The following is an 18,246-nucleotide window of genomic DNA, read 5'->3' as shown; positions in this document are numbered from 1 at the left end:
TGCAGAAAACAGAGTAACTGATTTAGCATATTATCCCATAAAAATTGATATAAAACACAAGAATGTGTCCATAGTACACGGATGCCCCACTCACACTTTAATTTTCTATGTTCAGTGGACCATGAAATTGGGGTCAGAACTATAATTTGGAATTAAAATTAGAAAGATCATATCATAGGGAACATGTGTACTAAGTTTCAAGTAAATTGGACTTCAATTTCATCAAAAACTACCTTGACCAAAAACTTTAATCTAAAGTGGGACGAACAGATGCACGGACAAACGAACGGACGAACAGACAATGCAATGAATGCAAGATGTACAACTAGACTATATTTCTTAAGATCAAAATATTTCTTTAAGTTCAGAATAGTATGATCTTTGTACTACGTCTCTAACATGTCTAAAAACAATAACATTAAAATACCTAGTTGACTTAAAAATGTCATTTTCCATCTTCAGAAGACTACATATATCAACCGTTTTATCTTGTTCAAAAACAGACTGTCCAAAAGTTCTGAAAAATAAATAAACTATATATTGATGACATAATTATTCAGTTCAAACTATTATCATGTGTAAGGATTTGTTTGTACATGTGTCTACTTTTACTATTCTTGATATCGATATTAAAATGGAAACTGGCTTACAAAAGAAATCTGTCCAACTGATGGAAACTGGCTTACAAAAGATATGTGTCCAACTGATGGAAAAAGTTCTTGCCTGTTATATCTCATCATTGTTAGGTGGATGAACAAAGAAGGAGTCCTAATGTTCAAAATTAAGAGAGAAATGTGTGACAAGATTTCTTTTTAAGTTCATTCAACATATAAGAATATTTCAAGAATTGGCAAACAGGTATCAGCTGTTTGACAAATCAGAAAATTCCTCATACACTTAAACTACTAACTATTAGGCTGCTGACCAAATATAAATTCATTCTCGTTGAGATGAAAATATTTTTTGGATGAACAAACACACAAATAAGGTGAATGCAATATAGCCCCAACTTTCAGAGTGTATTAGATATACCATCTAAAGTATAAGATATGAACTCCATAGTTGTAGTCCTAAGTTATTCATAAAAGCAATTTTGACTTACTTTTTATTCATTTCCTCACTTCCATTTTTGGTTAAATCTTTTTTAACTTTAACCCAAACTTTAACTGCCTGTGTCACATGACTAGGATGAACCAATACACAGGTAATGATGGAGTCTAGGGCAGCTTTAGTATCATCACATTCCAAATAGATCTCAGCTAAACTTATATACTTCCTACCCAAACAAACCTGAAAAATAAGTCACAAATTTATTTTTTCCTCTAATTCTTAAACATAATCTTCACAATTTCTGATTAATGAAAATATCATAATATTTTTCTGAAACATACCTTAGTAACTTACACCTATCAAGATAATTACTTTTTGGAAAATGTTGAAAAGAATGTGTTCATCATGTATATTATCTTTGAATAACTCTATACAATGTGGATTTTTTTTTTCGATATTCAAACTTGGAACATTTTCCATGAAAACTAATTACTTTAGAGACTGATTTTGGTATTGAGTTTGATTTTGATGGAATTTATTTCAAAATACATACACCTCATTTTCTGAAATTATTTAATACTGTTAAATTGCAATTCAAAATTCTATAAGTTTTGTGTGTTTTTCTAGTATTAAATTTAATAATGCTTTTTCACAGTATAATCAAACAAAATTTCAGTAGCACCATGCGTTCATAACCTGGGTTGTAATCTTCATGGATTTAAAGAAGCATATTTTTGTTTTACGACTGCAATGATGACTATCAAGTCTGTATGCCATTCGGAAAAAAATTGGTTGCTTATATAGGGAATCACTGAAGCGTGACTGAAGTGGGCCCCCTCTTAGGTCAGTCAGTGGGCCCCCACTTATGAAAATTCCTGGATCCGCCACTGATTCTTTTTTCTAGTTCCTTAAATGATGGATCACAATAGCTTTCATCAGTTTATAAGCAGAGTCAGACTTTACTGCAACTCCCCCCAAAATATGGGATTTTTTTCACCAACAGTACTTGAAAACAAATTCAATGACATATTTCATATATCAATGAAATATATGTACTCCCATACGTCTTAAATATTTGTTTTTATACTACAAATTTCAAATACTCAAATTATTTTCTTTTCAATTTCTGCATAAAAAATGTGTAGTAAATAGATTGAATACCTCATCCATTCTTGTTTCTTTCAGAGTGTTGTCAGAATTCACATACAGGTTAAGTTGAAGACAGGCTATTTTATAAAATACTATAGCCATTTGAAACAAGTTCTTCTCAAAACACATTTGAGCCAGCTTGGATACTAAATAACCTGTAAAGAGCACAAACATACGGATAACATCACTTGGAGCACAAACATAAGGATAAAATCACTTGGAGCACAAACATAAGGATAAAATCACTTGTATCTACATTTCATGAGTGGAGATCATTTACCAACCATAGGAAATAAATTTATTACATGAATTTAAAAAAAAATGCATGCATGCAAGTTGAAATAAATGTTCCATTCCAGCCCCCTTCATTGAAAAAGCTTAAATCCAAAATTCATAAAATTCTTTGGAGGTTTGGCCATGGTGAAAACTTAATCCATCACTCAGTAAAATGGATCAGGAGTGGAGGTGGGTTAAGTAAACAACATGTTTACCAAGGTAGTTTTTGATCACGAAGAAGATCCTTCCAAGATTAATAAAATGTGAATTTTTGACAGATGTCATTGATGTCTAGAAATATTTAAATATAGACCTAACATATTAGGTTTTTCATGTCTGGCCTTCACAACTTTTGTCACCTATAAGACAATAAGGAAAGGTGAGGGATATATGTATATGAGACAGAAACCAAACAACAACTAAACAGGACAGTATACTCAATTTGTGTTTCATAAATTATGTTTCTTTTAATGATGAGAATGGAGGATACTTAAAAAACTTTAATAAACAAATATTTTCAGGTACTTTCAAATTTTTACAAACCACAGTAATGTCTGTCATGATCCTTTCCTTTAGATTCAGGATCTTGTAGTAATGTACTATAGGACTGTGTGATGTCTTCACATACATCTATCAATCTACCGAACTCTTCTTTGTCTGAAATCAAAAGCAAAGCAGTTTTTATTATGCTCTATAAATTAATTTTAATAAAAATATGTGTACAGGGAACACTATATAAATAGTTTAAAATCCAAAGGCATAATGAGATGAGATTTATATTTTTGGTAGATTTCATGCTAATTCTAAATCATAAAGCATTAAAACTAGCAGGTTAACAGAAATAAACATCCATCAAATTGTAGAGTAACACATCAGAAACAGTATAGAATTGCCCATGAGCTCAATCATATTTCTAAGAAATCAAGAAAACTGGGATCCAGTATATGTGATTTTCTATTACCTGAACTGCTTTTTATGTAATTAAACAAAATTTTCATCTGAGTCTGGACTAGATCTATAATGATTTTAGCTTGTTTCTCTTGTGCTGGTTTCCATTTTAGTAATACTGGATTGATCTTAGACAAGGTTTTAAGCACTGACAAAAGTCTGTCTGTTTGGAGGTCAGTTTTCTCCACATATCTTATAACTATAAGCAAGATGTCTATCACTATGTTAAGACTGTCATGAGATAAAGACTTTACAATTTCAGGAAGTGTTTCAGCGATTTGTTCTGTTTCTTTTCCACGCTGTGCAGGATAATTTTCTTTGGCATTTTCTTTATTATTGCTGTACATCCAAACAAAGATTTGGTTTCCATAGTAATATAAAATTCTATATAAATTATGAATTTCCGTATTTTTCTGATATACTACACTCCAAAGGCTAATGTCAGTCATTGTGTATTTAATTGCTATTTTTATGTCATATTGTGTCCCAAGCTTCAATAGGAACTGATGTAATAATAGGGGAGATAACTCCTCTCCATCTGATAGTTTGTGGTTATGCAGACAGGTCAAAGTGTCTGCCACTAAATCAACAACAGGAAAGGAAGTCTCATCCAGTGTCTTCTCTTTTTGTAAAATGGTTTTCTCATATCTGGTAAGTATAAATAATACTAAACATTTAATAATATATCAAATGTTAAACAAATAATAATTATATAAAATTTAATTTTGGATGTAACGCATCTTCTGATGGGCTGACGTTATTTTGTTATGAGCCCATAGACATAATTCAGTCATGTGACCGTGACGTCATCAATGTTTTTTCATGGTTTTCTACGGTTTAAAATGGAATTTAGAATTAAATTATAAGAAAAGACTGTAATATTTTTTCTGTCTATTCAAAATAACATAAAAAATGTGGTGCACACGGTTAAATAACCCCCTACGCGCATTATTCAGTGTGCACCACATTTTTTATGTTATTTCTTCATAGACAGAAAAAATATTACAGTCATTCCTTAAATATGATTTCAAAATGCAAATGGAAGCAAATATAATATAGGTTTGCTTTTTATGTTTCAGTAATTAGATACAAGATAAAAACAGTGTGCTGTTTTACAACAGTATTGTGTTTTAACTATCTTTTAAAATGGATCTTTAATTTACCCCCGGTATATATTTTTATTCTTAATTAAATGAATTGTAACAAATGACTCAATCTAAGGGAAAATGCAAAGACAGGCTTCGTCCTGCAGGTTCTTGCTATTTTATTGTGACTTCTGGGACAACTATTCTAGGGAAGAAGACCAATACTGTGTCTTGATCTGTTTCACTGCATGCAGTTGATTGAGGTTACATGTTTTCTTAGGCATAACTGAGCATTCCCTTCCATAGAAGCCAATACTCCTTGTATAGTGAGTGTTCTGAAACTATTAAAGTACATCAATCAAAAGTAATGTGAGTATTCAGATTTGTCAAAAAGAGTAATTACCTTGAAAGAGCTAGAACAAGTTTCTCTGTCACACTATTTGCTGTTCCTGGTTTAAGCAGTAGAATTTTGAGTATAAGATGTCTAAGTTGTAAGATTTCCCAGTCATGTCCTTCAATCTCTTGCTCCTGTTTAATGGCCAGGTTCCACAGACGACTATATGTATTGCTGACAATTGTACTAGCCATGTCATTCTTGCAGTCATTAACAAGTAACAGTTCATCATACAGGTAGTTACAAAGGGAGATAATATACTGCTGAAATCCCTAGGAATATAAATATATCAATAAATAATTTGACTAAGAAGGAGAAGAAAAAAAATGCAATTTTCAAATATAGGAGAAATGGAATCATTCCAGTCATGTATGAAGACACAGAATATCATTAAAATTAATAACAAAAAGCTGCAAACTCATTGAACAGACAAAAAAGCATCTTTTAAATCATAATTTTGCATACATTCAACTATATTTCTATACTAGACAATGTATTTTTCTTTTTCTTATTACTTTGTGGGAGAGGGTCAGGACGTCTATAAATTACACAGTTTGGTTACTATATATATCCTTATGAGAGAAAGAGTGCACAGAAATGTTAATGAGCATTTCTGGAGCTGTTAAACCTCTTAAAAATATTCTACTAAACTGAATTTTTAGGTTTAAAAGCATGATTGGAGTGACTATTATGTTATGGTTATTTGGAAATAAGAAGAGTGTTATGGCAGAAGGGCAAAGTGTCCTTATATTTTAGGCTAACAAGACAACTGCAATAGATCACTTCAAAAAAGCTTTACAGCTGTGATTTGAAGTTTTAACAGATTTGAGGGGAGAACATTGTATATGTCCATTATCACTGAACTAGTATACATATTTGTTAACGGGCTAGCTGAAGCATGCCTCCAGGGGTGGGAGTTTTATTGAAGACCCATTGATGGCCTTCCGCTGTTGTCTGCTCTATGTCAGGTTGTTGTCTCTTTGACACATTCCTCATTTCCATTCTCAATTTTATTTTTGTAATTACTTACTTTAACTGGAATTTTTGTCAGGATATGATACAGAAGTTTTGGTATGGCAAGGGCTTCACTCAGTGCTATCTGGTCCCTTGCTTGTCTATAGAATTTGTAGCATTGCTCAACTGCTTCAAGTAAATCAGTAGAAACTTTGGCTGTTGACATAATAGCAAAACTGCCATGGAGGAAGTGCACTGCAAATATCCCATGCTGCTGAATGTCATCAACTTTACCATTTAAAGCAGGAGACAAAAATTCCTGCAAAAAATATTAAAAAGTATTATCATGTGATTATATGTTATTTAACAGAAAATGTTGAATGTCAACAATGATAAATATTTACACTGACGGCAATAGAACGTTATTAATAGTGATAATATTTAATTCATTAAAACAATTACATGAATTAGAGACGACATCAAAAGTTCAAAGTAGGATAAAAAAATAAATTCATATAAATGTAGTATTTTCACTGACCCTGATACCCTCCTCTTAACTTAATTTGGTAATAGTTGATTGACCAATAAGGATATACACAAAATCGATGTCGATTAAACAAAACTTGCAGTAATGTTGACCCCCCCCAAAAAAAACTATTTGCAAGGTTTTTATCCTTCATTGATTTTTTTATGTCGTCCCTTAAGATTTCATACTCCAATATGAAAAATTTACAATGTATACTCTGAAATTTAACATCAATTAAGCTGCACTCCTGATGTATTTTTTTTATCTTATCGAGAAACCTTTAAACAAATTTGAGCAAATCTTCATGCTTTTTAAGTGTTTGAATGAAAAGCTAGGATGGGTATTAATCATTATTATAGAAAACATTGCTATTCTTTTAGATGTGTATAAGAAATATATCATTATAAACTTATAAATCCTAGAATCATCAATTTGGACAAAAATATCTTTTGCACTACCAGGGGAAAATGACCTGGAATATCAGGGCCGTATCCAGCCATTTTAAAAAGGGGGGGGGGGGTTCTTACCCAGGACAAAGGGGAGGTTCCAATTACATGTCCCCATTCAAATGCATTCGTTCAAAAAAATGGGGGGGGGGGGTCCAACCCCTGGAACCCCCCCTCTGGATCCGCGTCTGAATATTTTACAGTACACTCAGTGACTTTTTCAGTTTTCAATAACATCAAGGAAGCAAAAATGGGATCTTTTCATTTCCTGCGATTTAGAAAATTTTCCCTTTTGAAAGGGTTATTTTTATGTTATAAAGTATGATCATTATCTTTTGTATGTATTGTAATTTATATTAAGTACAATGTTATGGACTTTTGAACCTCATATCTCCTGGAAACAAGTTCAGTGACCTATATTTTTGTACTAAATATAAAATGATCAGACATATACATTCAACTTCCTTGCTTACAGAATAAATAACTAAGTAAATCAATCTTATTAAACTTTTAATGTTAATTACATGTGTACCTTAGTGAAAAGTAGATGGTGTATGTCTTGAACATATTTAAAAAGAAAAATCAAGATATATATATTAACATCATGAACATTTTGATAAGATATATATATTAACATCATGAACATTAATAAGATATATATATTAACATCATGAACATTAATAAGATATATATATTAACATCATGAACATTTTGATAAGATATATATATTAACATCATGAACATTAATAAGATATATATATTAACATTAACGTAGATTCATGACATTCCAATTATCTTCAAGCTTCACAATCAGATTAGATTACTAGAATTGTGTAAACATGCTTTAAAAATTAATTCTCATTTTCTATGAATCTGACAGTATATCTTATTAAAATTTTAATTATCAATTTATAATCTGGGCAATATTTCGAAATTCACATAAAATGGTATATAACATGTACATGTACCAAAAGAATAAATCTTTTATTTTCCCCTCCTTATATTATCAATACAACATCTTCTAGTTGACACTTTCAAGTATATCAGATGATGAATAAAATTGAGAATGAAAATGGGGAAATTATATGTGTTAAAAAGATAAAAACCTGACCAAAGAGCAGAAAACATGGCCGTTTAACTTTAGAATGACCAGTTGAATGCATGAAGATAAGGACATGTTAATGAGATAAGAAGATGAGCACTGCTTTGTACAGTTGTTAACTTGATATCCTTTCATTTGAGGATTGAACTTTGGCCATTCCTTTACACTTTCCGTTTTGAATTTTCCTTGGGATTCAGTACTTTTGTGACTCAGTAGCTGAGCAGGATTTTTAACCTGCTTCTTGTACATGTATTACAAATGGTAAAATCTGCCATTAGATCAGTCACCTGTCACCCTACCCAGAAACACATCACAGAATCCCTGCCATTGCTCTTACTGCTACATTTTTAAATGCTGTCTAATGATAGAAACATTGCCCATTTAACTTAAGTAATGTTGAGTGCATAATGTTGGACCATATTCATTGAGAATAGGATTTATAGAGGACAGCTACATGTATCTGCCACATGGCTTTTCATTAACTTAGATACTGTGGTCATGTTTATAAATTTAATATATATCTGTTAACAAAGCTTTGAAATGTTCACATATATTAACATGCTTAATTAGGAATAGAAAAATCAAGCTGTACTTTTCAGATAATTTTTTTATTTCTTTAAAGTTCATTTGCATGTATACGTATCAATCTAAACATTTGTAACAATCCTAAACATAAGGGCCATAATTGGGGTACCTTCATGACAAATAACAGTAAAAATACATACCAATTGCCAAATGATGTTAACTTTTACTTCTGCCTACTTTTATTATAACATACTTATATAACAGTAATTAAAAAGTTTAATAAACTGATTCAGATAATTATTATATATGGTATAAATACTCAAAATTTATTAAAAATACATGGAAAGAATTTAAAGTAACTGATTTCTTTTTGAGAATTATTTGTTTATTATAATAATTCTCACTGATTGTTGTAATAATCATACTTGTCTTTAATGAAAGGACACATTACATGTAGTTTAAAATGTGGCCGGACAAACGATTCAAAATTGAAATTTTATTCAGCTTATAAATAATAAAAACAACTATTTTTGTTAGATAAACTAGTCAGCTTGGAATGAATAAAAACAATCATGTACAAATTTTAAAACAAGAAAGGAATCATACATTCATTTTTATCAAAATTTATTTTTCAAATGTACATGTATGTACGTTATTTTGATTTTTTGATTTTTTATTATTTCTTGCTACAGTGTAAATTATAAATTTTATAGTTGACACCCGCCGAATAATCTTCAATAATTGAAGGATCGCTAGAAACTTAAAGAAGAAGAAGAAGAGATTATTACATTGTACTTTTATACTGCATTACTTGATTGAAGGACTGGACTTATCAAAATTGTTTACAAATATTAAATATAAAGCCGAGAAAAAAAATATAATCTGAGTTTCTGGTAACCCGAACGACCCTGTTTTGCCCCGACCCTTATTTTTTTTATTGGATTTTCAAAAAAACAAAAAAAAATGGTATCAACGGACCCTGATTTTTAACACAGGCTTCTGATAATCGACATAATAATTTATCTAATTTGCTTCTACTGGCACAGAAAGCCAGTAAAACATTTTATTAATGTCAAAAGGTATTCCAAATAGGTTAAAATTCAAAAAATTTGCACAGCAGGTGCTTCAAAAACATTACAAATGGCCGACTTCCCGTATTTGAAACTAATAAGGACTCGAACTTGGGAAAACCATGTTAATTTTCTGGATTTCGTTAACAATGTCAAAAAAAAAGAAAAGAAAAAAAAAATTCCGACCTTCCGACCTTATTTTTTAAAATGATGTTACCGGAAACACAGATTTTTTTTAGGCCTATTTAAGGCCACACCAATTTGATTCCTTGTTCGACGGACCCGCCCGCACCTATTTTTTTCAAAACAGATTTTTTTTATTTTTATTATATTCCCGCTTCCCGCATCCGGAAATGAAATCATGTCCATTTCCCGCACCGTTTTTTTGTAAATATTATATGAAAATCTTCAACATTTGTTTTTTAAAATCACAGTCTAGCCTGTATATAACGATTTTAAACCTATCAGCACCCCACAACACTGTAAATATCTGCGAGAATATTTGTTTCGGCATGAAACCAATTCATTCCAAGCGTGAGTGCTCCGATATAAATAGAAATATCAATACAGAACAAAACGTTGGTTTCTTTCCCCCTAACTTATATTCCCTATAAAAAACAATGTTCGTTGTTAAAATAAAGTTCAAAGAACTTCTGAAGGATTTGCCTTCAACTGCAATAATAATGTATGCTGACGGTCATACCCGCTGCAGGTTTGTGCACCTGTCCTGGTTGATTCAGAGACCTGTCGTTCAGCAGTTATCGTTTGTTGATGTGGTTCATTGGTATTTTCCCGTTTGGAAATATAATTTAGATCGTTGGTTTTCCTGTTCGAATTGTGTACAATAGGCCTACTAAGTTGTGGTCTGATATAGCTTGCTGGTTGGTCTTGATCAAAGCACTGTGTAAAAGGCCGTACTTTGACCTATGTTTGTTATTATCAGGTTGGGACCAACCCTCCCTCAGACAAGGGCTTTGAAGCGGTCATTTTACCATATTTACTGTTCAGTCTGTTGTAGAAATGAAAATAGAAATACTAAGGATTTGCACAGTGCTACTATACAAAACCTTTGACATCTTAGAATTTTTTACTCAAAAAGAGGAGAAATACATTATATTTTAAACAACTTTTCTAAAAGAGGGATGGGTCCACTTATTTGGAATAATATTAAACTGTTAAAGTAAATGTGTTAACATGGTTAAAGTCCAGGAATATTACAAAATTCTTGGACATATTTTGACCATTTAATACCAAATATAATAGTTCTTTGGGAAAATATAAGCCCTTTTGTACTTTTTTTTTTTTACTCAAAAATATATTATAACTTTTATATTTTGAACCCTCATAAAAAGGGATATTCATAACATTAAGGGGTTGTTCTGAACCTGATTATGACTTGGATGGAGAATTGTCTCATTGTCAGTCACACATACATAGACCAGATTTAATTATTCAATTATTTCTTGTTGAACAGGGAAAAAATACTTCATAAATTAAAGAAATGTCAAGATACAAGTGATAAATCAAGTTTTAATATAGTCAAAACCTACTATTTTATGTTTACAAAAAAAAAATATAATCGCTCGCCTTTACTTTATAAGCTTCGCCTCAAAAATTTGCAAATTAATTATTTTTTTATTAAAATTTTCAAATCGCTCGCTCGCCCCAATTTTTGAAGTCCAAAATCCGTAGAACAAGAAATTAAATTGGTGTGGCCTAAACTACAATGTATTCCACTTAATTATTTGGTTGCAGCAATAAAAATATCCTGCAATTTTTTCAACAAACTTTTAAATAATGAACATCATAAGAAGAGGCAATTATCAGGGGCAGATCCAGCCATTTTAAAAAGAGGGGGTTCCTAACCCAGGACAACCCCCCTCTGGATCCGCAAAATATAATTAAAATCAAATCAGGGTGTTTCTGTTTTGTCGGATAATAGCCTCCTTCAACAAACTGAAGATTCTGCTATATATGAACATGTATAAAAGGCGAACAGACCTGAATTCTTTAATAGCATGTCTTTGCTGTTGGGTTTACTTTATACTATAATGAGGGGGGAAGGACCTTTACCACGACTTAGGGATCAAGTGTTTTTAAGCTCAGGATTTCACGATTAATCCTGTAGAGGGGTTGCTTCCCCTTAGTACAAGTAGAACATATAAAGCCAGTCTTAATCAACTGAGCTGAGGAATCGATTCTTTGGCTCAGTGGGTTAACACATTGACTGTCACGCAGACAACCAGGGTTTGAATCCCAGTGGTAACCATATGAATTTGTAGAGTAGATACAGGCTCTCCGGTTACATTTGGCGCCCAACTAAAAATTCCACTATGGTTATCTGGAGTATAGCCAGGGTTTGTGTTGTTAAGAGTCATATAAGAAGATATGATGACTCTTGTGCTGGGGGAATAGTGTAGCGGGATTGCTTCCCCTCAGTACAGGTAGAACATATAAAGCCAGTCTTAATCAACTGAGCTAAGGAATCGATTCTTTGGCTGTGGGTTAACGCACTGACTGTCACGCAGACGACCGGGGTTCAAATCCTGGTGGTAACGATTTGAATTTGTAGAGTAGATACGTGCTCTTCGGTTACAATCCTATTAAAAAAACGAGAATTCTTTTTTCTAATTTCAAGATGTCAGGACTTAAATTTTTTTAAATTTGGCACCTCATGATTTCATGTTTTGAAGCCTGGGATTTCTTTAGTATTATGGGTTTCTTTTGCACCTATTGGCTATTCATAAATTGGATCATTGAATTTGAATCATTCATAATTTGGAGGATGTAGTGTTTATCATGTTTATAGTTCAATCGCATCTGAAAAGTTTAATCGTCCAATAAATGTAAAATACATTTTAGTGACTTAACGTTAAAAACAAGGCCAGTGGGACAGATAATTTTATTATAGGGCAACAGGTTACATGGGTTAGTTTGATCCAATAAAAACTTGTTGAAGCTAAAATGGAACGTGTCTTACAATGACATCTTTATCAATACTGTCGACGTTTCCAGATTTTAACTTTTCTAAAATAGTAGCTTGTCTGTTCGTTGATTGCTGAGGCATTTCGTATGCAATAAAGCTCAATATTTGCAAATGTAAACAACATTTCAGTCTGAGTAGAGATTTTCCATTTTAAAATGGCCGCGTAAATAAAATTGGTTTTGGAATAAAAGAAAGATTTAACTAAACATTATTGACAATTTCGTCCCTATGTCAGTTTGGTCCTAACTCAGTTAACGTGTATACAGTGTTCATGTCGAACATTTAAACGATTGTACACCTATATTAGTAACTTTGTAAATATCGGATTCGGTTTGAAGGGGAACTAGCTAAGAGACATATAAAAAATCTAAAGTTTGATTTGTTTTGTTCAATCAATAATGAAAGTGAAATAGTGAAATAACAATTCGCTTTTTGCAGCCAAAAAGGTTCAATTTTGTCAAATTACGCTAAGAAACATTGATAATTAGGTTTTCACTTGCAAGTGAAAGAGTCGACCTCTTTAAATCCGTATTCATGTGAACTTCAATTTAACCCCTAGCTAGAGATTGACAACGCATGCATTGTACGTGCATGTACTGGTTATTTAAAGAAAAATAATGTCAACAATGAAAGTGAAACTACGGTAATTCATTTGATTACTCATTCGATGCACATAAAATCTTCCTTATACGATTAAAATGAATTAGAAACATCTATTTTTAATCTATAAAATCAAATCAAACAGACCTATAAAAAATCCAACTGTGTTGGTTTAATCTAATCTTTCTTTATTTATGTTTATATCGCTTATATGGTCATCTGAGGTCAAATCGTTATCAGTTAATTAGATGGCGTCTGGACTAAAATACACACGAAACGAACCTATATTTCATCTACCCCATGCTCTGTAAACTGTTTATTTTAGACTTTTTATAGTGTGGATAAATGTTTTACATTGTTATAAATCAAATATGCGAATTTGAGTCAAATCGGTGACCATGAATTTGACAGCTAGTGCTCCTTTAAGTCCAATCCTGATAAGTTTCAGGCAATATTAGTTTACAAGAAAACTGAAAATAAACTTAATATTTATTTTAATTTAGATATATTGTGAAAAAGAAGTGAAATTACTTGGTGTAACAAATTGAATATCAGCTTAAGTTTGATGCCCACATTTGTAAACGTATTGTACGAAATAAGGTAGACTTACTATATCATTTATCATGTCAGATTTCAATTTGTCGGTACATCAGGAATTTTACAGTACAAGTCTCACTATACAAAACTTGTTGCCTAGTAGTATGGCACTTTTGTGGTGATTGTAATAACCTACAAAAAGATAAAATAAAGGAACGTGCCTTAAAAAATAATTCTGAAGACTATTGTAGTACTTATCAACAACTCAAATTAAATAAAAACTACCAAGTTTAAAAATCAGAAGAATTAGAATGATCATGATGATATAGCAATCGAGGTGTATAAAAATATTGATAAACAATGTCCTTTATATTAATATAAACTTATTGAAATTAAAAACTGTAATGACTCTTTCCGAAATAACAATATAGCAGATATTGCCAGGGTAAAAGGCACACCACACACGAGTAACACTCATTCAGATACGCAGGAGTCAAAATCTGGAACGAAATGCCGAACGAATTGAGTTGATAAATGCCTTTTGGTGAGTTCAAAAGTTTGGTTGGTAATTGGTGTTAGTGTCAGTGCCCCCTATCAATCCCAGTGAGCTGTATAGATCACTTATTTATCTTGTATACTCTGGCTTTTATATTTTAAAAATTTGTTGCATACCTTATTATTGTGGTTTTTTTTAATGCTAGAGTTACTTTTAATGCTTCAATATAATGACTATCGCATGAATGTTAGTTTGTCTGCATTTTATATTTGCTTTATATGCTTTGATTTGGCCTATTTTAAAATTGCTTTAAGTTGCTGTGGTTGATACCATTATTTATGCTTTGCAAATGATGTGCTTTATACTATTGTATGTGTTTTATGTCTTGTGTTTATCATACATATGAAGGTCGGATACAGAGTAATTTTTATATGTATAACCGACTTTGAATAAATCTTTAATGCTATGCTTTATGCTAAATAAAAAATGAAAAGTTGAGGACCCTGGTTCAGTACTTCCATTCATTCTTTAAATACACATTTCCTAACTCTCTAGATACACGTAAAATGGGCATGTCGTAACAAAGGGAACATCTTTCAAGTAAGTTATTACAATTTTGATTAAACAGTCACCGATTAGACATTAATTGAACAGAACAGCCGCCCCTAAATATATTTGATGAGTCAGGGATATGTCAAAGAACGTCTCGTCCTTTTTCTAAAAAAAAAAGTCATCACAAGGTACCAAGACATTGTTGATAAATATTACTAACAACTTCACAAATAATACATGATGGTCTTGAAGTATATATATTCAGGATAATGGCGTTGTTTATCATCTTATTACCGTGTTCTTTTATTTTTCTTTATGAGTTCTACTTTTTTTGGTCTGTTTTGGTGTTATCCGATATCCATTTGAAATAACTCTGTACCCCGTCATTGTGTTATTGTATTCTTGTTTTTCATTTTTGCTAATGTGCTTTGTGCATATACCTTTTGAGTTGACTACTGTACTCCAATTTTTGCCATTTTGACCTACTACGAATGTTTGTTTTGGTCAGACATCGTTATCAAATGATATAATGAAATTTTATGCAACTGTCATGCAATTGAGAGGTTTAATCCACCATTTTCTGCATACGAAAATGTATGTAGTAAGTCAGGAATATGACAGTTGTATTCATTCGTTTGATGTGTGAGCTTTTGATTTTTTCATTTGATTAGAGGGACTTTTCGTTTTGAATATTCCACGGCGTTCGGTAATTTTGTGATTTTATATTAGAATCTTCAGCTATCCAAAAAAAGAATTTTATTGCACACTAGCCCTCATATTTGAAAAATCCACAGAAGGCAAAATGCGAAACTACACACCTTACCGTTGTGTACTACCTAATATTTGGCAACGTTAAAAATACCGCCAAAATGACAACATTACCTGCCAGTAATACAGTAAATATAAACACAAGAACACTCAGGACAGAGACATACATAAATGAATAATATAATAGTAAATTAAAAAATGGAAACTACAGAGTAACAACGGACACCAACTCCCATGAATTTATGACAGTACACCTGTACACAACAATTGAACACTGAACTGTTCGTCACATGAATTATCAACGCAAAAAAGCGTGACGTATAGTTCCTGACGTTCATTTTATCACAGGTAAATTTATATAAAAAAAGAATTGGATGGTGGGGTTGAGTTTGTAATGGTGTTATTTCATGTATTTTCTAACCATTAGAGAAAATTAATATATGAAATTGAGTTTGTAATGTCGTAATTATTTGTATTTTCTAACCATGTCGATTTTCTTCTAAATCAAAATTGAACAAGCGGATTAATTATCTTAACTTTTACATATATATAGAAAATAAAAATAGAATTCAAACCACAAACGATAAGACATAACACAATATCCAACCAGACTTAGAGAAGAAATATTATAACTAAATACATGAATGTTGGATGCATAAATACCGAGACACGTGTAATAGCAATGCGTTTTTACACTCGGCAATATTCGGGAGTAGGTCACATTCGATAGTTATCACACCAGACGACGTCAATAGTAAACCTCAATCTAAGACGTGGTAATTTGTTAGTTAATTTAAACACAGACACATCGTATAGATCGTAGAATTAATGATGATGTCCATAAATTTATCGAGACTCATTATTAATCTTTCCTCCGCATAATTCTATTGGGACAGTTTCTGCGTAAGGAGTACACTCCTATATATGACGTACGTATAGTGTATTCATGCACGAGTATAACATGTATAACGTTTAAACTGAGATATGAAAACACAGAACGTTGAGGCATAGGGTATGTTAATGCTGAGAAATGGGAAAGTTATTATTGGGAAGTTGAAAAAAGAGGGACGAAAGATACCAAAAGGACAGTCAAACTCGTAAATCTAAAACAAACTGACAACGCTATGGCTAAAAATGAAAAAGACAAACAGAAAAACAATAGTACACATGACACAACATAGAAAACTAAAGAATAAACAACACAAACCCCACCAAAAACAAGGGGTGATCTCAGGTGCTCCGGAAGGGTAAGCAGATCCTGCTCCACATGCGGCACCCGTCGTGTTGCTTAGGTAGCAATACACAGTTAGGAGTTTAGTTTCGCATTATGGCCCCTGTGGATTTTTTAAATAGGAAAGTTATTGTGTAATAAAATTCATTTGTAGACAGATGAGTGCTAATTTAGCCTTCAAAGATGGTTTATAAGAGCACCAATAATTTTTTTTACATGTTTTATGGGCTGTTTTCTGTTTGACAGTCCGTATTTTCATAGCTAGACCGGCCATCGGTCCAGAAATTAATGTACTGTTTACAAACACTCTTTTTCTACATGAAGTTTTTGACGCAATTTTACAAAAAAATGAGACGAAAGACATATGATTTTCATTGGATTTGCTGAATGATATATGTACACAGTTTCAGAAAAGGTATTACTTCAAGCGATTGAAATTCTACTTTTAGCCAAATTTTGGGGGGAAATGTGACATCTTTCCCCCCCTTTTTGCAATATTTTATAACAAATAAATGCAGATTGTTGCCATGGATACACCAAAAAGCAATTATATTTTACCATTTTATATACTGGAAATAAAATCTATGGAAGATTCTGATTACATACATATGCCCATATATGACACAAACAGTAAGCTTGACATTGCAAGAAAGCAATGAAAAGGAAATGGTAAAATTCATAAGGGCAAATTTTAGTATTTTTTCCTAACTGTTTATTGCTACCTTATGTGATTACAAATCCGGTAAAAAGTCTAATTCGGTAGGTCAAATTCATGAAAGGGAAGGGGATTGTAGTTACGACGTAAGGAACATATCCGATATCATTTGTGAAACGGTTATTCCATAACGGTCAACCAACTCGTGATGGCGTCCGTAAAATTTACGAAGGGATGATTTCAACTTCACCATTTGGAACTCTTGGTTTAATAGCTTCCTTGTGAGCAGTAACCCTCTATCAAGAAAATCATGATAGGAAATACAAGCACGGGAATAGCGTATCAATTGGGAGATATATACCCCGTATGCAGGTGCTGCTGAAATGTTGCTACTTATAAATGGAAAGTTCACAATTGGAAAACTGAAATCATCTCTTTTGTCGTAAAGTTTTGTCTTCAACCGACCCTCATTGTCAATTTCTAGATGTAAGTCAAGATATGAAGCCGACTTAACTGTATCTGAAATAGTTTCGTTTGTTTTAGGTTTTAGTGTGACGTCGTCCATCTGTGTGAATATAGAGGGGGAAAAACAACGTATGAAGCAGTCTTTCTAGTATCAGTATTATCCTTAGTGTTAAGTTAATTGGTATATATGGGATGTAAGTACATGTGAAACATGAGTTATTCAGTGAAAAGACATCACCAATACGTGTGAAAGAAAAAATAAGGAATTTTGCAAGGAGCTATTTCTGTCTGTCATTTATACCAATACAGAAACAATTTAGCCAGTAGGGGTGCAGTTGTTAATGTCTGTGTGTTTTTTTCGTCTCTTGTAGACATTTGTCTCATTGGCAATCATACCACATCTTTTTTTTATATACAGATTTAGTAGCAAT

At 32.0% G+C, this 18,246-nt stretch overlaps 1 protein-coding gene across 1 annotated transcript in view; it reads right to left on the bottom strand.

The window, feature by feature from the left end:
• The window catches only part of LOC134707477 (uncharacterized), a 36,142-nt gene extending 23,461 nt beyond the window's left edge, over positions 1 to 12,681 (bottom strand). Inside the window, exons 1-8 of the mRNA XM_063567238.1 lie at positions 12,506 to 12,681; positions 5,933 to 6,175; positions 4,912 to 5,174; positions 3,437 to 4,071; positions 3,019 to 3,132; positions 2,212 to 2,354; positions 1,103 to 1,290; positions 428 to 517 (exon numbers count right to left, since the gene is read on the bottom strand). Coding sequence (XP_063423308.1) covers positions 428 to 517; positions 1,103 to 1,290; positions 2,212 to 2,354; positions 3,019 to 3,132; positions 3,437 to 4,071; positions 4,912 to 5,174; positions 5,933 to 6,175; positions 12,506 to 12,592 — 1,763 coding nt within the window. The 5' untranslated portion in view covers positions 12,593 to 12,681. The remainder of the gene's footprint in view (positions 1 to 427; positions 518 to 1,102; positions 1,291 to 2,211; positions 2,355 to 3,018; positions 3,133 to 3,436; positions 4,072 to 4,911; positions 5,175 to 5,932; positions 6,176 to 12,505) is intronic.
• Positions 12,682 to 18,246: the final 5,565 nt, after the last annotated feature.

Source organism: Mytilus trossulus, chromosome 2 (assembly GCF_036588685.1).
Source record: "Mytilus trossulus isolate FHL-02 chromosome 2, PNRI_Mtr1.1.1.hap1, whole genome shotgun sequence".
Classification (NCBI taxonomy): domain Eukaryota; kingdom Metazoa; phylum Mollusca; class Bivalvia; order Mytilida; family Mytilidae; genus Mytilus; species Mytilus trossulus.
The sequence above is the reverse complement of the archived record's forward strand: the minus strand, read 5'-3'. Positions and strand labels throughout refer to the sequence as shown.